Source organism: Sinocyclocheilus rhinocerous, unplaced genomic scaffold, assembly GCF_001515625.1.
Source record: "Sinocyclocheilus rhinocerous isolate Xijiao unplaced genomic scaffold, SAMN03320098_v1.1 scaffold232, whole genome shotgun sequence".
Classification (NCBI taxonomy): domain Eukaryota; kingdom Metazoa; phylum Chordata; class Actinopteri; order Cypriniformes; family Cyprinidae; genus Sinocyclocheilus; species Sinocyclocheilus rhinocerous.
This window is the reverse complement of record NW_015641295.1, coordinates 1,188,023-1,213,297: the sequence shown is the minus strand read 5'-3', so window position 1 is coordinate 1,213,297 and position 25,275 is coordinate 1,188,023. Positions and strand designations below refer to the sequence as shown.

Sequence of the window (25,275 nt, the reverse complement as noted above, 5' to 3'; positions counted from 1 at the left end):
TTTCGAGGGGGTCCCCCGGTAAAAATCGCGCTCCGGGGGCTAAAATACACGTTATTGGGGTCGCTTCAACCTGTGGACATGAAAAACAACTCTCGGCAACAGTGATAAAGTATCCCAACAGATTTAAGTAGTCTAATTTGGCACGGTCTCCCTGCTGCACTAATAGTAGTAAGGCTTTCCTCTGTGCATACATATAACAATTACAAGTACAATTTTAGCTGTATTATTTGTGTCCCCTTCAAAAATTGCTCTTGAGAAATTTTGTTTATTGTCCCCCCCCTACTGTTAGACGAAATTTACGCCCCTGCTTAAAGCAGTCAAATTATGACAAATCTATGTCACAAATGAAGTGGATCTCAGGGGGGATTTTTTCTTTTTAGAAGTATATGTGACCCCTTTATTAAATTGTATAGTAAAAGTGTGAACGTTCATGCCAAAAGGCAGCGAGTCCCAAGTGGGGTCAGTTATCAGGGGAGAAGTGCTCATGGAACACTTCATTGAAAAGTTTCTGCTAATAATCTCTCAGCAACACACACACACACACACATTCATACAGCTGCTAAATATGAAGGTGTCTGTTAAATTACAAACAGCATAGAGAACACAAATCCTGTGACAGATTTATATGAGGAGAGGCAATGACCTGTTAATGAGATCATTGCCACTTTAATGGGCAGATATTGCACCAGCACACACTCCGCTCCGAGCACTTAGGCCCGCTGGGGCCGGCAGAGAGGGACATACAGCAGAACACGATGGAGACAGTGTGCAGGGACAGGGCGCGAGAGGACGGGGAGGGTGGGCTGTAGAAACAAGGACTTTTTGGAGAAGGACAGCAGGGACGTCACATGTTTGTCTGCATAAACAGGATGTGTAGGGAGTCGTTCCCGTGGGGTAGCACCTCACACACCCCTCATCCACCGGCCCACTCTGACCTTTCACACAGGGACAGAAATAGACATCCTCACTTGGGCCATTCTCCATTGAAAATATGTAAAAGCTTGATTTAGAACTGATTTCTGCATTATACACAGACCACCCATGGCCTCTGTGATCTTTATTCACATTTCATGTGAGATGAAAAAATGTTTATTGGATGTTTATGATTATGAAAGGCTGTGTTCTTCTTTTGGCAAAATTTGGTCACATTTTAGTTTGGGGACCAATTCTCTCTATTAACTAACGATTAACTATGACTTTTGCCTCATTAAACTCCTCATTTGTTGCTTAGTAGATATTAAGATAGTTGTTAAGTTTTGGTATGAGGTAGGATTAAGGGATCTAAAATATGGTCATGCAGAATAAACCATTAATATTTGCTTTATATTAGTGCTGTCAAATGATTAATCGTGATTAATCGCATACAAAATGTAAGTTTTTGTTTACATAATATATGTGTGTATACTGTGTATACTTATTATGTATATATAATTACACACACATACAACATGTATTTTGAAAATATTTCAATGCATTTCCATGTATATATTTATATCCATATAATTGATATTATATATAAATATTTTAAATTTATAAACATAGCACATAGTCCTATACAATGCATTGCGGCGAGCTTGCTGAAAAAAAAATCCACCCTGAATAGTGGATGAAACAAGACTAAATGGACCGATTTACCCAGTATTTGTGAGTATAAGATATTTTTGCTTAATGCTAAATTCGATTGATTTAAATGGTGAATTGAGTCTCCTGTGTGGACGGATAAATATGAGTACCTCAAAAAGATGTAGTAAAGTCTTTTTTTTATTGTTACAAAAATGTTACAAAAATTTCAATTTTGAACTTTCTCAACTTAACTTTGAACTTTCATAAAAGAATTCTGGGGAAAAAAAGTATCACGGTTATATAAAGCAGCAAAAACTGTTTTCAATATTGTTAATGTTAAGAAATGTTTCTTGACCAGCAAATCAGCATATTAAAATTATTTTTGAAGGATTGTGTGACTGAAGACTGGAATAATGATGCTGAAAATTCAGATTTGCCATCACATGAAAATTATCGTATATTATTATAAAAACATTTTACATTACTGTTTATGTTGTATTTTGGTGAACATAAGAGACTTTTGAACGGTAGTGTATATACACTATATGACCTAAAATATGGACACCACCTTCTATTTACTATTTTTCATAATATTAGTGAAAAGCAACCTTAATACTATCTAATTAGAAGGACGTCTGAGTATACAGTGCGTGTGCATGTGAATGTGTGTCTTTCTTGTGTCCAGCAGTACCAGGATACGAATATGCAGAGCGTGGTATATGAGCTCAACAGCTACATGGAGCAGCGGCTGGACACTGGAGGAGACAACAAACTACTGCTTTATGAGTTGTGCAACATCATCAAAACAGGTCAGAGCCTTTCTGTCTCATCCACACACACAAACACTCACATATGTTATTACCCAGCATACTGTATGTTATGCACTTCAGGTGAACGGTAGTCCAGCCATTTATAGCACTTAATAACTTTTAAGTAATTGTTCTTATTGATATTATCAAACCTTAGTATGTGTAAAATGTTACTGTAAATATTTATCAAATGGCACGCAGTGTACAGTATTTGCATACTTGCAATTAACATAATGTATTAGTGTATTAGGCAACTATAATAACAAGTGTTCACATTGTCGGCATAAACGGTGCATAAAAGCTGCCTGTAGAGAGCCTTACAGATGGAGGTGTAGTGAATCCAGGTTAAAAGGTCTAAGTGCGGGTGTTCCCCATCTCTCTCCTCTGCACACACGCTGATGGAGCAGCGCTCAGCCTGTCACTTCCCATCCTCCCACGCTTCATCTGCATGATTCAGTCCGGCCCCTGCATGTCTCACACACACCAACACTCCCCACTGCATACCTGACCCCAGCATGTGCGCACCACTTTCAGAAACGGACTTTTCTGTTATTAAGAAGTGATAGGATATGGATTTTCGGGGACATTTTATACCTTGTTTGTTTTCAAACTATGGGTTATTATAGTTACTTAACTAAAACCATTAAAAAAAACGTACTTTAAATAAAATATAGTTTAACTTTGAATTATTTAACTTACTTTGAATAAAATATTAATTGAAAAATTTAATTGAAATTAAATAAAACATTAAAAATGATTTCAGCTAGTTGCCAAGGTAAATTTTTTTTTGTTTTCATTGTTTAACTTGATGTAATAAAGCAACTAAAATGGAAATAAAAATAAATAAAAATGTGATCATGTTTAAAAAAAAAACTATAGAAATGACAAAAGCACAACAAAATCACTTGCTTCATGTAACTTTAGAAAATATAAAAATAAAAATGAATTCAAAATAATAATATAAAAACTACAATAATATCCCAATGGTGTTAAAATAACACTGAAGAACACGGTATTCTGTCCATTTATGTCATACATTAATTTCATGATTTCAGAAATGATTTCATAAATTGAATCAGTTAATTAAAATAATTTCTGTAAATTTAGTGATATAGCTTAATTTGAACACAGCCTGAACAGTCAGGCTAGAACAACTGTTATAAATAATCTAGGGCATTTTTGTCACTTTTTTTAGGAATTTTGCTCCAAGCACCACATGTATATATATGTATATATGTATGTGTGTGTGTATAAATTAAATATATATAAATAAAAATATGTCCCAAAGGAACAAAAGAATGCAAATAAAAAAAAAATATATATATATAATACACTATAGCTACACTATATAGGCTAACTGATAAAATCGTCACATAGAGAGATATTTTATTTATATATATATATATATATATATATATACGTATATATTATTTTGTTCTTTTATATATTCACTTGTATATATTTTTGGATGTCCTTCAAAAGCAAGTAGCATTATATCTGTTAAAAACATTATCCATATGTATTAGCACTTTGCTATTTATTTTCTTCCTACAAATGCCATAAAAAGACTCAGAATCTATGGGTGCATTTTTGTCCAGTTAAATGTTTTGAGACTGTACAGTCCTATTCTGAATGTTCATGTCTAACACACGATACATCAGTCTGTGACACTTTTTATGTTTTATTTATTTATTTTCTTTCTTGTCACAGCCACAAAAGCTGATGGATTTGCACTTTACTTCCTTGGAGAATGCAACAATGTAAGTATTTTCTGATCTGGTTGAGTTAATACATGCTGAAAAGTGTTTAGTGGATGTTGAAGTCGTTAAATACACTCAAAAACAGTCAAAAGTTTGACACAGCTGCTCTTTATTCATTATTATTGCTATTTTCCACATTTTTTAAATAATAATATAGCAACTTAAACTGCTTAAACTAAGAACAATATATGTTTTGTCAACAAAACTAATTTCTAAGCACTGAAGCATTAGAGGTCTTTAGATCATGAGAAACATAAACATAAAATGAGTGCAAGCCTTTGATTGGTCATGTACATGTTCTGTTTATCTCAAAATGGCCTGGAATTCCTATAGCATTAAAACGGTTGAGACCTCTGCTATGTTCATTTCCTCTCTGTTATCCACTTGAGTAGTTTTACTCAGATGGCAAGTATTGTGACCAATCAGATAACACAGTTTTAAAGGACTTCTCTTTTGCCTGATCTATAATTATGTGGGAAGTACTGAATGGATACACCAATCTATGGTGTTTTCATTTGTAATAATTATTTAGTTATTTATTATTTTTGCTATTTTCATTTGATATAACTGCCAGTTTTATTGAGTACCACTTGTCCTAAGTTTAATTGTAATTATTTTAGATAGTATTATACTATTTAAGATAGTATTCAACTTTTTCATGCAGTGTTATTCGTTAGCAATGGTAGCAACATATAATGAGAAGCATAAAGTACCCTAAAATGACAAATATTATAGTTAGAGTGACCATTCGGGACGTTTTCCTTAACGTCATGCTGTTTTGTTGATGTTGCTTTCTCTGTCACAGAGTTTATGTTTGTTCACTCCGACGGGGGCAAAAGAGGGGCTTCCTGGGCTCATCCCCTCTGGTCCCATCACATTTGGGACCACCATCGCCGCTCACGTTGCAAAGACACGCAGGACACTACTTGTAGAGGACATCATGGGGGTGAGCCGCATGCTGTTTTGCTGTGTTCACTGTTTTCAAAGATCCTCACAATAATTTCACTGTAGCTCATTATGACGCTATTTGAAGTTTGACTAAATGTATTCTTCTATTTCTACTATTTCAACAAATGCTTGAATATTGTATAGTTTATGAAATTACTAGGACTGTATGTGAAATGTGTCACTGCTCTTACTTCATGTCTACACTGGAAGTGACCAATAATGTGTCATGCCAGATCCAGTTTGTCATACATTGGGAGCAATTAAGCTTCACTTCATCTTGAATGTTCACTAACACAGACCATTCAGCTGTAAGCTAGAGGCTATACTTTAGCAATAGTTAAATTATCCTTTATACTTTATTTTCAAAAGAAATCTATTAGTGCATTTGCATGGCAAAATTGTTGTTTTAGAGAATCAAAGGAATTTTTCACATATTGCTCACATTCCTACAGTGTTTTATACATATGGTTTAAAAATAAAAGATCATTTAATTTGAAGGCCAGGAACCATAATTATCACAAGCCATCTTTGAATTTACAGTCAGAAGTTATTTCAATAAATAGCATATAAATTCATAGAATAAAAAAATAAATGCATATACAGTATTTGTAAATATTGTAATTATTAACACATTAAAAAAATTAAGTGGCCGCAGAAGCTCTACAGTTTGTAAAAAATAAAAATAGCATGTGTGTTATGATGTAGTTCTGGTTACTATAAGACATAATTGGAGTTTTAATAACAAAAATTATATATATATACAGTGGGTACGGAAAGTATTCAGACCCCCTTAAATTTTTCACTCTTTGTTATATTGCAGCCATTTGCTAAAATCATTTAAGTTAATTTTTTTTCCTCATTAATGTACACACAGCACCCCATATTGACAGAAAAACACAGAATTGTTGACATTTTTGCAGATTTATTAAAAAAGAAAAACTGAAAAATGCTCAGTATTTAGTAGAAGCACCCATTTGATCTAATACAGCCATGAGTCTTATTGGGAAAGATGCAACAAGTTTTTCACACATGGATTTGGGGATCCTCTGCCATTCCTCCTTGCAAATCCTCTCCAGTTCTGTCAGGTTGGACGGTAAACGTTGGTGGACAGCCATTTTTAGGTCTCTCCAGAGATGCTCAATTGGGTTTAAGTCAGGGCTCTGGCTGGGCCATTCAAGAACAGTCACAGAGTTGTTGTGAAGCCACTCCTTCGTTATTTTAACTGTGTGCTTAGGGTCATTGTCTTGTTGGAAGGTAAACCTTAGTTCCAGTCTGAGGTCCTGAGCACTCTGGAGAAGGTTTTATATTAGTGCTGTCAAAAGATTAATCGCATCCAAAAATTTTTGTTTGCATAATATACTGTATATGTGTGTGCTGTGTATATTTATTATGTATATAAATTAGGGCTCGGCAAGTTAATGCGTTATTATCGTGTTAACACATTAATTGATTAACACCCACAATTATTTTATCGCGCGTTAACGCAGTTTTTTATTATTATGAAATAGGGCTGTGCAATTAATCGCATGCGATTGTCAGGAGCATCTCGTCAGTAAAGCCGGTCCCGTGATTAGTAGTAAATCTCCATCATCTGCTTTCAGATTGAGCGGCATTCACTACACAGAGCCGTAGTTCACTGACAATAAGGCAATATCGCGTTCATAATCGCAGATGAATCGCATTCGATTATGAACGCGATATCACCTAGCTTGTCAGTGAACTACGGCTCTGTGTGTTTAATGCCGCTCCATCTGAAAGCAGGTGATGGCGATTTACTACCAATCACGAAACCAACTTTACTGACGAGATGCGCATGACAATCGCATGTGATTAATTGCAGAGCCCTATTATGAAAGTCCGTTGCTCAATGGCTGTGAATACACACACAGACAAACCATGGGTCACAGGAGGGGTGGGATGTTGATCAGTAGACTACTGGCTTGGGATGAGCGTCATCACGTGTCTCAACCAATGAGAGCATATGGGGTGGACCTAAGACTGCAGCAGCGCTCACATGAAGCGCTCACAACTTCATAAGTGGGAAATAGGAAGTTTCCGATAGCACGTGAAGACAGCAGAGAAGCGCTCTCGCTCAGCACAGTGGAGTGCATCGTTTTGTTAACTTTGTGGTTTATTATTTTGAGTCGTTTGGGATGCGGTAACACACGGCCCTCTCACAATATTTTGCTTTACAGATCTATTGCTTTTGCCGCTCAGAAATGTTCAAGCAATCATGCTGCACGTATCAGAAGTTCAGCGCTCCGACACTACATGCGCACTGCGCCCGAGCCCAACTGAACCACGCTCTGGCCCACCTCTTCCAACCGAGCCAGGGCCAGTTAAACGAACCGTGACCGAGCGCAGCACGGAGCGATCACACTAGTCAAACGAACCGGGCTTTGGGAGTCAAATGCGCTCGGGCACAATTAAGATTGCCTAGTGCGAGTACTTATTCTCCCACATCCCGCACACAAGAGTCTCTACCTGCCCGCACTCGCCCATCAAGTGTTGTCCGAAACTTGGGAGGAGGCTCAGGAGGAGGACGGACACCCGGGAGGGGGCCGGCAGACAGAGACCAGAGAGGTGATGAAGGAGGGAGGAGCCAGGGAGGAGACAAGATGGACTTGGAGCAGGCGGTGCCAGGTGGGACCCAGGCCACAACCGTAATGGCGACCCACGGGCGGAGGGCCAAGGCGGAGCAGATGGCGCCGGCGACCGAGGCGGAGGCAGGGATCCAGAAGGCCGCGGTGGAGCCGGAACAACAGAGGACTGAGGAGGAGCCTGACAGAGCCGGAGGGACGAGGCGCAGCCAGAGAAGTGGAGTCCCGAGGCAGCGGATGGTCGACAACAGACCAAGGCAGAGCCGGAGGGACGAGGGAGCCCGGTGGAGCCAGTGGACTGATAGACCATGGCAGAGAGGAGGGAGTGAGGAGCCATGGTGGAGCCGACAGGTTGATGGGCCGAGGAGGAGTCCGGGGCTTAGAGGCTGGAGACGGAGGCAAGGGATTCTCCAGCCACGGTGACGATGGAGGATAGCAGACCCGCGGAGCTCGCACCATACCAATGGTGGGCTGAGGGCGAGCAGAGGGGCTGCCAGACGACAGCGGCAGTCAGGAGCGGGCGGGCATTTGTGAGCCTCCGAGCTTTCAGGGCTTAACTCAGGAACGGGAGCCCTCTCTGGGCTGGGCGTGGAAACAGGAGCCCTCTCTCCTTCGGAGTTGCACAGTCCCAGATCCGTAATTAGCTCGCCCTCGGCCACGGTGCAGGGGGCGGAGCTCCTCTCCACGCTCTCACTGTCCGCGGTGGAGCCAGCTCTCTCCCTCGCGGCAGGCGTTGTAGCCAGCTCTCGCACCTGGTCTGATGATCCGAGAGGCTCTGGCTCCGTGGCGATCCTAAGCTCTGTCGCACTCCTTGGCGATGGCTCATCGGTCACGACGAACTCGGGCTCTCCGTCATTAGCGGGGAGATGGTGGGCTGGGCTCTGGGTCTAGCTGTGGATAGACGCTCTCCAGACACCGGATAATGACTCCAGAGGTGTCTGGGAGGTCGACAGAATGATAGTAATTTGCCCCGATCCAGAACAGTGAGTTCAGCGCAGCATCGTCAAACGCCGTTAAAACGTCGAGCTGGCTGAACTCAACTGCATCAATAGGGAAAGGTTTTTGCGGGCGAGGGAGGTGAACTTTGCGGCGAGGGAATCCATGGGGAACACGGGGAAAAACAGAAAACAAACACTGTAAAAAACACGGAAAACAAACGAAGGGGAAAACGCAAATAAAGTTACTTTTGAAGGTTGGGTCTTCTGTCACACTACACTGTGGGAAGGAACGATGGAGACGCGAAGTGGCATTAACAGTCTTTAATCATTGAAACACAGGGGATAATCCACATCAGGAACTGGAGCAAACACACGTAGACAACAAAGTAGACCCTACAGAGACAGAATGCACAGACCAGGACTAAAATACATGACATAAGGTAATTAGGAGGAACACAGGTGACCAGAATAACTACTCAGACGAAAACGAGAACAGGAACAAAACCAAATATGCCCATACACACGGACACACACGAGGGAAAACTAGGTCATGGAGCACGTGGGGAGGAAAACAAACACAAAACAGTCCATGGGTGTGACAATATGCATGTAAATAGTTTCAAAATATATATACTGTATGTGTGTGTATTTATATATGCATAATAAATATACACAGTACACATACATATATTATGTAAACAAAAACTTTTATTTTGTATGCGATTAATCGTTTGACAGCACTAATATATATATATATAATATTTATTAAGACTTTGGTCACACTTTATTTTAAGTTTCAATTCTTGCTATTAACAAACCATTAACTACGACTTTTGCCTCAATCTCCTAATTTGCTGCTTATTAATAGTTAGTAAGGTAGTTGTTAAGATTAGGTATTAGGGATGTAGATTATGGTCATGCAGAATATATACATTATAAGTACTAATAAACAGCCAATATGTTAATAATAGGCATGATAATAAGCACTTAGTTAATAGTGAGAACTGGTCCCTGTACTAAGGTGTTTTCAAGACTTTTAGGACTGATTAGGACTTTTAAAGAACAGCACATCAATATATATATAAACTCCTCCCATCAGACTGGCCTGTTTTTTCCTGCAGGACGAGAGGTTCCCTCATGGCACAGGGCAGGACTCAGGGATTCGTGTACATTCTGTTTTGTGTCTACCCATCCTCACCGCCATCGGAGACCTCATCGCTATCCTGGAGCTGCACCGGCACTTGGGCAGAGAGCCCTTCAACCTCAGCCACCAGGAGGTACTCTAAGGGAGAAAGTACTGGTATTTGATACCAGTATCTGGTATCTTCCCATGTGCCTCTGCTCTCGATTTATGTAGCCAGGCAGCGCTTAGTCTTCAGGACTAGTAAAGAAATAATCTAGGTTGTTTTGAATGTAATTTCTATGGACAACATCTGTGGGATGCCTCAATTACCACATTTAATATTTTGACAGATGTGAAGTTCTCATGGAGCTATACACTTACTTACAATTTATTATTATTATTATAATTTTTAATTTCACGATGGTATGAATGAAAAATGGACTGATACTGAGTCTGATTTTAGACTGCATCCAATCAGATAAACCCACCTATTAACTGCCCATAAAAACAAAACAAACTGTAATTGGTCAGGCAGGTGTGGTCGCATTTACTGTAGGTAAATAAATTTTGGGGCAAAATCTAGTCAATTCAATAGGAATTTATGCAATCTGGAATTTCACGTGAGGGGTAAATGATTTTCCCACGCAGCAGGTTTTTTGCGGATTCGCCACGTTGACCAACAGAAATCTGCTTGTTTTGAAAGTGACTTCTGTATGAGCTGTGCTTCATGCATCGCTACACTATTAACAATAGACAATGACCCTTTTTTGCCCAAGAAATTCCACCAAATTTTCGCTAATGTGACCACACCTTAAATAGCTGGTCCTTTCTTGATTAGTACAAGTTGTAGTATGGTACAGACCTTATGCTATCTAGCATTTCACAGTACATTATAAGAGCAAAGTAGATTATAAACAATGTTGGGGAGTAACTAGCTACATGTAACGCCATTCCATAATTTAATTACAAAATACAAAATAAATGTAACTGTAATCAATTACAGTTGCTGAGAAAAAAGTGTAATTAAATTAGTTACTTATGAAAATGTTAGTCATTACAAAGGTGTTACATCTGAATATTTTCAGTAAAAAGCTAGGATATGTTGAATATTATTTTGTTGCTTTGCCTGTTTTTGATGTGCACAGTGCCTTCTGCCATTTAAAGGCTGTTTAGTAAAGCAATGCTATTCTGATGCTTTTGATTGGCTCTTGTTTGAATTTGCAGTGCACCACGTCAAAACCACCAATTATATCAATCCACATTGCCGCTAAAAGCTTTAGGCTATAACCTGTCTGAGAGTTGCCACCATAGCGAGTGATAAAAATGTGTTGCAGTGCTGTGCTTCAAAATTAAATGTTTGAAATGATTAACAGTTAAAAACACATTTGTTAGTAATTTAGAAAAGTAATCAAAATTAGATACATTAATAAAGTAATTGAAATAGTTATACTACTTGTAACTAGTAATCTGTAACCTATTACATTTCTAAAGTAACATTCCCAACACTGATTATAAAGGGTTACCCATTTCTGCTGTAAAATGTAGAAAATAGTAATAACAAAGAATGTGTACTTGTATTTAAACTTTGGCTAACAAGATATTCAGCTGTCAGGTGAGGTACACAGGACTATAAAGTTCTGCTTGTTCGTTGAGTGCTCAAGGTTCACATAGTGTGTCTTTGACTAAGTGTACCCTGTTTTTTAGGTTGCAACAGCAAATTTGGCCTGGGCATCTGTAGCCATACACCAAGTCCAGGTGAGTACATTTAAGAAAAACAATGCGTTGCTTGTTGGATTTGGTTGAACACACGTGTTTTGATTTCTGTAATCCACTGTGTACATGGACCAGGCTGCTGGTGGGCCCAGTGTAAGCAACCAGACCACACATTAAACACACCTTCGTCTCAGGAGGTGCAATTAATGACAATGTAGTCTTGTTTGTACGTAAACGGTTGTATGCTGTGAATGACACCACTCTGGGTTTTAATGTCCCTGTGCGTCACGGGGCTCTTTGGGAGTAAATTTCACTCTGGGACACAAACCTTCTCAGAAGTTAGGAGCCATCAGAACATGGTTGTGATGAGAAGACAAGGAGGACCATAAGTAACATATTTTAGGGCTCTAAGTCAAGACACTAGAGGCAAAAACACTGTTTTTCATGCATCTGTCAATTTTGACATTTTGGCCTTTTTCACAAAGTAATTTTTCAGGCTACTGGAAAGAAAACATCCAAAACACACTTTTAAGTGTTTATTTTATTGCACTTTATCTATTTGTGTAGATTTCGATTACATATCTTTAAAAGGCCATTTTCTCATATCTTTAAAAGGCCTTTTTTAACCCTGCACTGAGCCACTAATTTCCACTACAGCCACAATTACTTACACCAAACTATACAGTTTTATTTCCATCTATATTATGAAAGGTTTTACAGACAGGTTTGTTCATATATATTTTGCCTGATTTTATACAACATTTAATTCATAAAAAAAGATGCACATTAATTTTTTTTTTCTAGCAGTTGATAGTATTTTCTGATTTATGGAATTAAAAAAAAAAGTCAACTGTATAAAACCTTTGATTCTAAAATGTCAAGAAAAATCAAACAAGAATTTTGAACCTGGCTTCATACAATGTTCAGATTTTTGTTATAGACAGGCATGCAAATTAGTGCATGTTTTATTAAATAATGACTCATTTGCATATTTAAACAACATTTCAGAAAACTTTACATTAAGCAATTCTTAAAGGGGTCATATGATGTTGCTAAAAAGAACATTATTTTGTGTATTTGGTGTAATGAAATGTGTTTATTTTTTTTAAGGTTCAAAAAACACATTCTTTTCCACATACTGTACATTATTGTTGCTCCTCTATGCCCCGCCTTTCTGAAACGCGTCGATTTTTACAAAGCTCATCGGTCTGAAAAGCGAGGTGTGCTCTGACTGGCCAGCTATCGATCAGCACGGATCAGCTCTAGGCATGACCAAGTGGATATCGTCCTCTTTTGGAAGACCAAACAAAGTAGTTTCACTTTCACAACGAAACACACAGCGTCTTCACGACATGGCGGCTGCAACAATACTTACAGCGAGAATAAAAGTTACGCCTTTCTTTGCTTGAACATTTGGGCGGCGTTATGCAAATCTTCCCACACAGTGACGTAGGTATGTGGGGGCGTGTTAGAACGAGCCGTTTTAGGTAGGTGTGGCTGACTCTTAACTTTTATAAGGAATATCTCTTTGGATTTGAGACTTTAGTCTTTGCAACTTTACAGATCTTCTTTATGCACCAAGAGCTTGTATCACTTCAAAGAGAAAGGAAAAATTGAAATCGCATCATAAATTTAATGTAATCAATCAACTGGCGAAGTATGGTGATATTTATTTATTTATTTATTTATAAATAAATGTGTCTTGCATTAAGGAATTGATCAATCAAAAATGAAATGTAATAAATTTTAACAATTCTGACATTAAATATTTAAAATAAAATATTTAATGTCAGAATTATCATTTTTAGTTGAACTATTTCTTAAGGAATAGTTCATAAAAAAATGCCAGTTCTCCTGTCTTAACCCTCATGCTGCTCGAATTACATAAGAATTTTTATTTCTGTGCTGGACCGAAGATGTTATCTAGTGAAATGTCCAAGCAGTTTTTGTTCCATACAACATAAAACGAGAAGATGGAGAGTGAAGCATTCAAACTTCAGAAAAGCACTATAAAAGTACTCCATATGACTTATGCACCATGTTTTCTGAATCTATACGATAACTTTGTCAGCTTTTTACAAAAAAAAAAAAAACTAATTGATGGCTTGTGATCAGCATAATCAGTTAAACATAGAATTCACATAGAGAGCCATTTCCTAGAAGAAGGCAAGTTAATTTAGACACCGTCTTGCGGGGATTGCCATCTTAAAGCTTCCTGTTCATGTTTTGTTCACAGGTCTGCAGAGGTCTTGCCAAACAGACAGAACTCAACGACTTTCTCCTAGATGTGTCAAAGTAAGTGAGTCTATGCATAAAAGTATATTTTGTGGGAATTTCATGAAATATGTCAAATACTTGCCAAAAATCATAAGAATTTTTTTTATTATTTTTATGAAAGTTAAGCATTTTTTTCATAGCATTAGATGAATGGAGTAGAAATATGCTTAATAATCATGAAAAGAATGTCACAATGCAAAAATACCTACATTTTTCTTTTTAATTTTTAGGTAAAAATGTGCACTGAATATGTTTTATTGAGAATTCCCTATATGACCAAGACTCCATAATATTGAAACATTTCAATGTTTATTGACATTTAACATTATAATAAATAGCCAATGATATGTCTGAAGAATATATATATGCATTCATATTATACTGTGTTTGTATCATATGTATATCCCTGTAAAATGACAGGTCTTTCCCTCCTTTTCGATTTCAAACAGAACGTACTTTGACAACATAGTGGCAATAGATTCTCTACTTGAACATATCATGGTGAGTAGGTTTTCCTTCTCTCAGTAAGGTCACATGCTTGGTCTTGAGGACAAACATGCTGTTCTTCTGTCGCTCATCTGTGTCACCATCAACGCCAGAGAAACGTGTGCAATGAAAGACCTTCTCTCATTTGTTTGCCGTGTTCTTGTGCTCACCCCACCAGCCTTGGGCTTGTTGTTAAATATCCTTTTTCTCATTTATGTACATGTTTGAATTCTCTAGATCTCACTCACACAAGCACAAATATTCATACGCTCCAAGTATCAGATCTCTGGCCCCCTCATGTCTCTGTCCCCTCCTTCCTGTTGAACAAAGCAGCACAGGAAGTGATGCAAATAGGTCAGGGAGAGGACAGAAAGTCAGTCTGACTTTCAATGTTCTCTGAGCTCTTGGTGTCCCTCTCAGGGATTCATTCAGACTTTTCCAAGCCACATACTTCCAAAAATGGAGGTAATATTTAAGTAGTTAAATGAATAATATGTCTTTCTTAGTTTGAAGAGATTTCTCGCTCATCAGCAGTTTCATAAAGCAGAAGTTTACCTTAGAGGGGAAAAGACACAATGTGCCACCAAGTTGTGAAATCCAGAGGGAAGGAGAAGTTCCTCAGTTGCTAGTCTCACATAGACACATGTAGTGGTCGACCGTTAGTGGCCTATTGATATACATAACAAAACTAATTCTGGTTATTGATGCAGATGAACTCACTGCAGGTGACGCACACTTGCATAGTAATCTTTTTTTAAATGATTTCCTCAACAAACATGTTGCATTCCGTCTTGGGGAAATGTCATTAAGGAAATGCTTGTTTATTTGTGTTTCAGATATATGCAAAAAACCTGGTTAATGCAGACAGATGTGCGCTCTTCCAGGTAGATCACAATAACAAAGAGCTGTACTCTGACCTGTTTGATATCGGGGAGGAGAATGAAGGGAAACCTGTCTTTAGGAAAACCAAAGAAATTAGGTGAGCATGATCCTCACTATTTGAGTCATACTTGAGTCTTTACATCCTTGTAAACTACCAGCTGAATTTATTTATTTATTTGTTTGTTTGTTTTATTTTCTTGCATAGAAAAAATTTAAGTTACACAAAGTCACAAAATTCCCAATTGAATCTCTGAGTACAGTAAATGTAGTACAGCAGGTTGTACAACACACTCTCTTTATCAGATGTAGTTTACTGCTTCACCAAATCTATATGGAAACCTTGCAAAGCCTGTCAAGAACATGTCTTGCTCATATTTCAGCTCAAAATCAAAAGTAAGATAAATACATTATATTTTCCATAAAGAAAATGATACCTATTTTAGGACCATTACAATCTTTGCACTGTATTGCGATTTTCAAGACAATTAAGCACTCCCCCCCTTAACTGTAAAACCATTTTATTTATTATTTATTTATTTATTATAATTGTATATTTATACATCATGGTAGTATTATTTTATGCTAATTAAATTATATATATATATATATATATATATACATACAGAGTTCTGGCATGAACAACCCACCGGGCACACCGCGGGATGATGGAGAAATGGGAGGAAACTTCCTCAACCCATTCCAAAGTGAAAGTGTGAGTAGATTCTGACCCAAACCCAGAGACCTGCCACTTTCCTCACCTGTCAATCATATACACTACGGTCCAAAAGTTTGGAGTCAGTCAAGATGGAAAAAAAAAAAAAAAAAGTTAAATGTGACCCAGACATATTTTCACCCCGGAATATCTGATTTTAATCATATTTCATACATTGGTAACTGATCTTAAACACTCACCCCCAGGTTTTCTATAGAGAAAGGAATAGCAGGTCAGGTGGCGAGAACAGGAGAAGTTTTGAATATTCCGGATGCCTATGCAGACCCCCGTTTCAACAGGTAATATAGATTTTGATTTTCCATGCAAAAACACCTGAGATTATTTTAAGCAACTTTGTTAAAGGGGTCAGTGGACACAGTGGTCTGTTGGTGTTAAAATGGACATGTCAGATAAAAGGGACTTCTGGATTTGTGTACAGTAAATCTGCAATAAGATTATTATGTTAAGCCTAGATGAGCCAACACTTGAAACCGTTGTGTGTTTAACTTAATCATATACAAACACTATGGTTGTTCATGTCTGTGTATGTGTGTGTGTGTGTGTGCGCGCATTTCTCTGTTGTCTGTTCCGCTTTTTACAGAGAAGTAGATCTCTACACTGGCTACACGACGCGGAATATCCTGTGCATGCCCATAGTCAGCCGCGGGACTGTGATTGGTGTTGTACAAATGGTCAACAAGCTGGGAGGAAGTGCCTTCACTAAAACTGATGAGAACAACTTTAAGATGTTCGCCGTCTTCTGTGCTTTGGCCTTACACTGTGCAAATGTAAGTGTGCAGACCTGGAGTCTAATAAAACCTAGAGAATGGTTATGTTTGGAAGAAACAGGCTGAGGACTGTCTACCAGAGATTTCAGCCACTTGGTCCTCTGTGGGGTCACACATTGTTGCCAGATTGGGCGGGTTTTTGCCTAATTGGGCGGATTTGAATTTTAATTTGTAGGTCAAAATTGGTTTGGGCATAATGTAATACAAAATAAACAATTTATGTACATTACATATTATTACAAATGCCTGCAAAGGGAGCCAAAGGCCTGGTAGTTGCTGCTGTTACACTTACAGGACGATCAAGTCCTTTATATTGATCAAACATTTAGGCTAATTCAAATATCCACTTAATATAACATTTTTGGCCACCTTTTTGCGATAGAAATGCTACAGCCTCTATCATTTCTTCAACAAAAACATGTGGACATCACAACCCTTACAAAAATTAACCATGGTTTTGTCGTAGTAAAACTGCTTAGATTTTTTTGCGTGATTTCTGAATGCTTGAGACTATAAAATCAATCAGACAAATGTATTAATAAAATAATAGCCATAGGTAACTGTCTAGAGCTACAATTGTAATTTGTAAATAATACAATTTAATTACAATTACAATTTTGAACCCTATGGTAGGTGTTTTTTACATCCATAATATTTGGGAGAGGGGGCACAACAATACAGTTCTGCTTAGGGCACCCGTTTGTCCAGCAGCGGCCCTGGTTTGGGCAGATGGACAAAATTTAAGATGGTTTGGGATCAGTTTGGATTTTTTTTAATTGTTAACAAAAAAAACTTAATGTTAATGTTTTAGGTGTTTTTTTGGGGGGGGGGCAGAGGGCAGGTTTTGTAGCTTTTGGGCTGGAAGACGTCAACCCAATCTGGCAACACTGTGATCGCACATGAGTCTCCTCACATAGCAGCTTTTAAAATGATTGAGGAATGTTAATATTTAAAAGACCATGAGTGCTCTGCTGCCATCCGCTGATGGGATTTATATTTAGACAGAATTTACACCTCACATTTTGCCAGTGATTTATTTAATCTTTTACTGATTTATATGAGGTAGAGTGAAGGAAGAATAAACTTTAATTATTATGCTACTACTTTATGGTACCTGAAATGATCTGCTAACATGAATGGTCAACACTAAATAACCATAGCTGATAGATAGAAGGATAGATATCCATTTAGATAAATACAACCACATTATTTTCAAAGGGTTAGACTATTTTGCATCTGCGTAGACACATGGGGTGTATGTGTGTTTGCATTCAGATGTATCACCGGATAAGACATTCAGAGTGCATTTACCGGGTGACGATGGAGAAGCTTTCGTACCACAGCATCTGCACGTCAGAGGAGTGGAAGACCCTCACACAACTCTCCCTCCCTTCAGCCATATATAAAGAGATCGAACTGTGAGTTTACACTCTCATGCATCGAAGATCACTGTTACATAATGGCTTTCAGTAATACTGTTACTTAGTAGTTATTTAATTTTGCAACTCTAAAATCTGAGTGGACAAGCCAATCTGAATAGCTGTGATATAGGTGCTAACAGCATCATTTGTCTTATTACAGTTAGGTGAATGAAATGCTTGTTTTTTAAAAGCAAAAAAAAAAATGGACACAAAGCCTCATGTTGCTTGAGTTTTTTTTTTTCGTAGATGCGATGGTTTTAATACCATATTTTTATTATAATTTTTCATGATCCACAAAAACTAAGCGTGCACATTGGTTTGGTATTATTTCCATGTGTGGACAAGTGGACATGACATAGGAGTGCAGTTGTAATCAGGATGTAATTTCACCTGTGCAGATTTGAATTGCAAACAAACTGTCATATTTCTGTCTAAGGTTTCACTTTGACATTGCTGCTTTTGAGGAACTGTGGCCAGCAATAGTTGTATACATGGTTCACAATTCATGTGGAAAAACCAGGTAAGAAAGTATCATTTCTAAGAGCTCTGTGTGTTTTTTAACAACGTATCCTAGAACCAGGAAGAGAAATTAATGCATATGTAGTAGAAATAGCAGTGAAGGAAATGACATATTTGTTTGTAATAAAATGTCTTGCTAAGGCTAAATTGATAGACAGTATGTTATTCTAAATGCAAACAATCAAAGCAGTTCCCTTCTGAGGGAACTTCGAACTGCCTCCTCTAGAGGTCGCTATGGGGCATACATCTAAACACGACAATAACATTGGCCGGCGAAAGCCTATGACGTCATTACCCAGCGCGACCACAGTATAAAAGGGTGCCGGGAGAACACGTCATCCTCTTCTTCGTCTTCTCTACTGTTTTGTTTGAAGCATGCATTCCGGTAAGAACGAGTCTTTCCTCTTTAAACCATGGCTTACTAAACTAGTAAGGCATTTAAGAAGTGTGTGGATCCATGTCCTCGTTATTTGACACCTTATGATACACACGATCTTTGTGTCTTTTGTTTGGGTGAAGAGCACACGCGCGATGTCCTTGAGCGGGCAATCTGCGTGCGTTGTGAGTGTTTTTTTTTTATGAAAAAGCTCCGCTCTCGTTTGTTTCGCTTTTTCGAGGAAAGAGGGACAGCCATCAGCTCCCCACGGTTCAGGACCCGCCGCTGCTGAGGCACGGAGGAAAATGAGCTTGTGGGGATCGCAGGTGGACCTGGCTGATGAGTTGAGAGAGGGTCTTTCCCTTTTGCACTCGTCAGTTATGGATGAGAGTGAGCTGCTGGATGACGATGCTACTTCTCTTACATCGTCTGATCCAGCGGCTAGTGCTCTGCTGGCTCCAAGCCAGGAAGAGCAGGAGATGTCGGATGAGAACTGAGTCCTCTCATTCCTCCTGCCCTGCGTACGCTGAGTTGCTTGAGGTTATGGAACGTGCCACGGCGAGGCTTGACTTGCAGTGGAAGCGGGTTAAGAAAGTGGCGCCTCTAGGCCGCCTCGATTTTTCATCCCGCATCCATAGGTTTCAGCATACTAGTTATGCCAATATTGAGGGGATGCATGAGAACGGTTATGAGAATATGCCCCCTATTGAAGAGACGCTAGCCAGCTATCTCTCTGTGGGTGAGGCATCTTCTCTTAAGGCTCCCTGCCTGCCTTCCAAACCCCTTCAAGATACATCTCGTTTGAATGGCAGGGCGTACGCAGCAGCAGGTCAGGCTTCAGCTTCTTTGCACACCATGGCGGTGCTTCAGGCTTATCAGGCTGACCTGTTGAAAGACCTGGATAAAGGACAGGGTTTATCCCCTGATGAAATGGCTGAGTTCAAGTTCAAGTTCATTTTATTTGTAGAGCACATATACAACAGCCACCAGGCTGACCAAAGTGCTTTCCAGAAGAGCAACAATTTTACCACATACACAGAGAACAAACCGGACAAAATTTTAAAACCGCACGTTTAAAAATTACCATATCATGGTAGTCAATACACTAAGGAAAACAAATAAGTTTTTAGCAAGGACTTAAAAACAGACAAAGAAGGGGCCATTCTAATCTCTAAAGGTAGGGTATTCCAGAGTCGTGGCCCTGCCACTGCAAATGCACGCTCCCCTCTACGCTTAAGCCTAACGTGAGGGACCACCAACAAGGCCTGGTCACAGGATCGTAGGCTTCTAGACGGAGTATAGAAGTAAAGAAGGTCAGATAGATAGACAGGAGCTTGGTTATGTAGGGATTTATATACAAAGAGGAGAATTTTAAAGTCTATTCTCTGACAAACCGGCAACCAGTGTAGAGATCTAAGAATTGGAGTGATGTGTTCATGTTTACGACACTTTAAAAGAAGTCTGGCCGCAGCATTTTGGACAAGCTGAAGACGCGCAATTTGAGATTTAGATATACCGCAATATAAAGAATTGCAGTAATCTAGACGAGACGTAACGAACGCATGAACAGCCATTTCTAGAGTTTTAGGAGTGAGAAAGTTTTTAATTTTAGACAGTAAACGAAGCTGATAGAAACTGGACCCAATGACAGAAGAGATATGTTTATCAAATTTTAAATGCTGGTCGACTAGAATACCTAGGTTCCGCACCCGCGAGGATCTAAAAACGGATAGACTTTCTAACTCAGGGCTTATACACTGAGAGTTATCATTTGGACCGAAAACAATTACCTCGGTCTTGTCTTCATTTAGGAAGAGGAAATTTTGGGCTAGCCATGATTTAACCTCCTCTAAACATTTCAGAAGAGAAGTAATCGCAGTGGAATTGTTTTTCTTGATTGGTAGATAGATTTGAGTGTCATCTGCGTAGAAATGAAAAGACACACCATGTTTTCGTAGAATAGAGCCCAGAGGTAACATGTAAAGAGAGAATAGAGAGGGAGCTAAAATAGAGCCTTGTGGAAGGCCACAGGTCAGAGGAGCAGGGGAAGAGGAAAAATTACCCAACTTCACTAAAAACTTTCTGTCAGACAGGTATGACTGAAACCATTTCAGAACGTTTGCTTTTAGACCTACCCAAGACTCTAATCTAGATAATAGTGAGGAGTGGTCTATGGTATCAAAAGCAGCCGATAGATCTAAAAGAATAAGAACCACCGAGTCTCCGGAATCAGTAGAGAGGTAAATATCATTTAACACTCTCAAAAGGGCGGACTCAGTGCTGTGAGCAGACTTAAAACCAGATTGAAAAACCTCATAAATACAATTACTAGTCAGAAAATGTTGAAGTTGATTCAGCACAATTTTCTCCAAAACTTTTGATATGAAATGTAAAACAGAAATAGGGCAAAAAAATTTTAGGACAGAAGAATCCAGTGAAGGCTTCTTGAGCAGAGGAGTGACCGTAGCGACTTTAAGGTTGGCAGGAACAGTGCCGGTTTGGAGTCACTTATTGATAAGAGACACCAAACCTGGCCCAATCGAATCGATAATTAATTTTAAAAATCTCAATGAGGACGCTCTTTTCAGCGAGCGCAGATTTCCGTGAGTTACTCCCCATCGTCGGGAGCCTAGGCTGATTCGGTGGAGACCGGCACGAGAACCTGGACTAGGGTGCAGGGGGAGGTGTCCAAGAGTGCTTGACGGTCGTAGATTAAAAGCGTGTAGCAGTTTAAAGACAGAGCAGACAACCAGACAAGCAAACACGAGAGCAACAGACGGCATGCCGAATGCACAGGCGCCATCTTTGACTCCAGTTGCGTCGCACCACAGATTTCGCTCTCCATGCCACTAAGCAGGTCGCCACTGCCATCGGCAAATCTATGGCGGCCATGGTGGTTACGGAGAGGCATCTATGAGTGAACCTGGCGGATATCGGGATGAAAGAGAAGGGCTTTCTCCTTATTGCGCCATTTTCCCCTTCTGAGCTTTTCGCCACTTCCGTCGAGACCCTTCGGGTAGGGCTCAAAGGAGGCGTGAGTCAAAGGGTAACAGGCAAGATTTGAGGGAGGTGATCTAGACGAGGCGTTCTCAGCGCTCTTGTCCGGACCAGAGTAAAATCTGGGCATCTTCTCACCTGCCTCCGAGAGTTTTAACATCTGCTCTCATCTTCCTCCCCTTAATTCCCCTGAAGCCACCATCCCCTCCACCTGACCGAGGTTAGGAAGGAGCCTCCTGTGCTCACATTACAGTCTCTCATGCTGGACCTATGATGTTTTTGGTTAGTTTCTATATCCCATAGAACTACCTACTGATGGTCCGGACCCAAGTGCTCTTCGGACTTCACCTTCAGATGATACCCGTGAGCTTGAGTCATGCACGGGAGCCGTGGTTGGTGAGTACAATCCATTTCATCCACTCTATTGCTAGTTTATGTGAATTCACTAACTAGTTTTGATCCTGTATCCTGATCCTGTTTTTCTGGTTGTGTTTTATGGTTAGGACCTCTGCAAGCACCTCCCCTGCTGAAGTCAGAACCTCTCGCTGTTGACCGATCGTGGTGATGTTCTCACCCATCGGTACTGGATCCAGGCTGGATGTTAGCCCTATTTCTCTGCTTCATGCCTACTGGACAGCGCAGCTAAGTCGCTGGGCTTTGGCGGGAGCCTCTTCTGCCATCAGGTCCCTAGTATTACGTTGCTATCTCAGGACTCGTGGGTCCTTCATTCAGGTTGAGCATTTTCTCGGAGTATAATGCTTCGTGACTTGCTCCTTGATGTCTGGGCTGGGTGTTCGCTTCAAGAAGCTGCCCCGGCCAGGACGCACTACTCATATCTCGCCCCGAGGGGTCTCCTGAGGTTTGAGTCATCCTCTCGACCATCATGCACATTCTCTGAGCTAGAGCTCCTCGCCGTTGAGGCGTTGAGTGGCTTAACACTCCTTAATTCCACTCTGCAGTTCGATAGGTGGTCAGGCCCACTGGACTTCCCTGTCACACTGCCCTTATGGTTGAACCAGTGAATCGCCCCTTCGCGGAGTGAGCTTGAGTATGCTCCCTGAGGTATGAGTGAGATATGTTTCTGCGGAAACCATTACTGAGTGCCTCGGCTCTGAGGAGCAGTAGCTCTGTAGGCGTGAATGGGTTGTTGGGTCCTGTTGCCTCTACAGCTTCTCTGTAGGCCTGGTCAAACGGGATCCATACTCTCTACCGAGTGTTAGGCCAGTCCTGTCGCCTCCTTGGTCAGTTGCCTCTATGCTGGGACCCTGTTGTTCCCTGTTGGAATGTGTGATCCCCTTCTAAGCTGGATCCCGTTTCTGATGTCCCATCTGCAATCATCTGCTCCCTGGACATGGCCGTGCTCCCCTCACTGCGGGAGGGTCTTCTATGAGCTCGCCAGTCCTGGGTGGATTACATGAGTCCTCCTCTCTATTCTTGTGAGCTAGGTACTTTGCCCTGGGCTAATGATTGCCTCGGTCAAGCTGGGTCCCCCTTTCTTTGCTAAGGGTCGAGCCCTCTGCTCTTTGAGCTCCGTGGCAGTGACATCAGGGGGTTTGGCCACTTGCTGCCTCCCTGATAGGTTGCCCCCTATTGGACGAGCCTAGCTGTGCTCCCCTCACCATATAGAGGGTCTCTTGTGAGCACGCTGCTCCCGAATCGGGCGCCTAAGTTCCTCTCCGGTTTTGAGAGTTGAGCCTCTGCTCCATTGAGCTCCGGTTAACAGTCATGCCAGGCGGCTGGGCCATCATCTCCCTTCTGAGTAACTGAGTCCCTCTCATTGGAGAGTCGAATCCTTCGCTCTGTGAGCTCCGCTGGGTGGCATGTCAGGACTCTGCCTTCCTATTAGGCTGTTCTCTTGGTGAGCTCAGCAGTGCTTCCCTCACCCTAGAGGGTTATCTATGAGCACGCTGCTTCCCAGTCAGGCATTGGCATCCCCTCTTGGTCTGAGAGCTGGGTGTTACGCCCCTTCTAGTTATACATGAACAGATGCTCCAGGGTCTGTTCTGTGACTACTATGGTTGAGTTGGTGATACTCCCCTCATATGGTGGGATTTTCTATGAGATACGCCTTTCAATCCACATGCCCTCTGAGTACGGCTAAATTAACTGTCACTCCCTGGGCGTGCCACAGTCAGGTAGGGATCCTAGGCTGTCTAAGTGACAGCTTCGGTTGCCCCTTAGTAACAGTGTTTCTAAATACATGCTATGGTAAGGGCACATGCTGTGCTTCTGTGCACTTTCTAAAGTCTACATTGTGGTAAGTGTGCACGCTAAGCATTTTGCATGCTTTCTAAAATCCTGTATGGTAAGGGTTACATGCTGTCAGCCTTGTTCCCTTTCTCTGAGTTGGTTTAAGCCCCGGTTTTCTCCTTGGGCTCCACTCAACTAATGTATCCCTGTTGATACATTTCTGAAGCAGGGTGTTGCTACCAAGGATCTGTCGAGGCAGTTCTTGAGCAGGTTCATTCAGAACTGGCGGTAGCCCCCTGGGTGAGTTTTTAGTCACCTGGCCGTATCCCCTCAAAGGAATCCTCTGATTCCAAGCCTTTGAGCTCTGCCCTAGGCTCGGACGTCCCAGCCCAGCCCTTAACAGGTAAGTTGTGTAAGGTATGCAGCTCAGGCCTTTGGTTGGAGAGGATATTGTCACTGACAGCCGTCAAGGCGTCCTAGCGGCAACTCCCATGGCTATGGTAGAGTTGGTACTTAGTGCTCGCAGTGGTTTCTGGCATGCACTCCCCTCAGCATGGCGGCGTGGGTATACCATTCCCCATAGCGACCTCTAGAGGACGCAGTTTGAAGTTCCCTCGGAAGGGAACGTCTCAGGTTACGCATGTAACCATGGTTCCCTGAGAAGGGAACGAGACACTGCGCCCTCTAGATTCCTTGCAATGCTTCAGACGCAAGCTTCAGATGAAGAAGCGGATGACATGTTCTCCCGGCTCCCTTTTATACTGTGGTCGCGCTGGGTAATGACATTATAGGCTGTCGTCAGCCAATGTTATTGCCGTTACTGTCGTGTTTAGATGTATGCTTCAGGCACCGGTCACACTGAAGGCGTTCCCCCATAGCGACCTCTAGAGGACACAGTGTCTCGTTCCCTTCTCAGGGAACCATGGTTACATACGTAAACTGAGATGATTTTTACATTTTGCATAATTTTAGTAAACTAACTAAAATCTTTATTTGGGCAAAATTGTTGGTGGTGTAAATGACAGGGAAATCATTTGCATGCAAATATATTTAATTTGTGTAGCTGTTTAAATTGCTTAAACTATGATTAATGATGATGCTATAATTTATATTTTATAATGATTTTCATATTTAAGGAGTAGGTCTGGGACCAGGGTTTAACAATAATATATA

General features: G+C 40.5%; 1 protein-coding gene across 3 annotated transcripts in view; it reads left to right on the top strand.

Moving 5' to 3' along the window:
• LOC107754764 (cAMP and cAMP-inhibited cGMP 3',5'-cyclic phosphodiesterase 10A-like) overlaps positions 1 to 25,275 on the top strand; it is a 79,333-nt gene that overhangs the window by 44,607 nt on the left and 9,451 nt on the right. For 2 of the 3 annotated variants that reach the window (XM_016571347.1, XM_016571345.1), the window contains exons 4-15: positions 2,249 to 2,372; positions 4,083 to 4,132; positions 4,938 to 5,078; positions 9,740 to 9,895; positions 11,446 to 11,496; positions 13,691 to 13,749; positions 14,181 to 14,232; positions 15,054 to 15,196; positions 16,018 to 16,110; positions 16,413 to 16,599; positions 17,875 to 18,017; positions 18,457 to 18,540. In XM_016571347.1, the coding sequence (XP_016426833.1) occupies positions 2,249 to 2,372; positions 4,083 to 4,132; positions 4,938 to 5,078; positions 9,740 to 9,895; positions 11,446 to 11,496; positions 13,691 to 13,749; positions 14,181 to 14,232; positions 15,054 to 15,196; positions 16,018 to 16,110; positions 16,413 to 16,599; positions 17,875 to 18,017; positions 18,457 to 18,540 (1,283 nt within the window). The remainder of the gene's footprint in view (positions 1 to 2,248; positions 2,373 to 4,082; positions 4,133 to 4,937; positions 5,079 to 9,739; positions 9,896 to 11,445; positions 11,497 to 13,690; positions 13,750 to 14,180; positions 14,233 to 15,053; positions 15,197 to 16,017; positions 16,111 to 16,412; positions 16,600 to 17,874; positions 18,018 to 18,456; positions 18,541 to 25,275) is intronic. The other variant, XM_016571346.1, reaches the window with a different exon arrangement.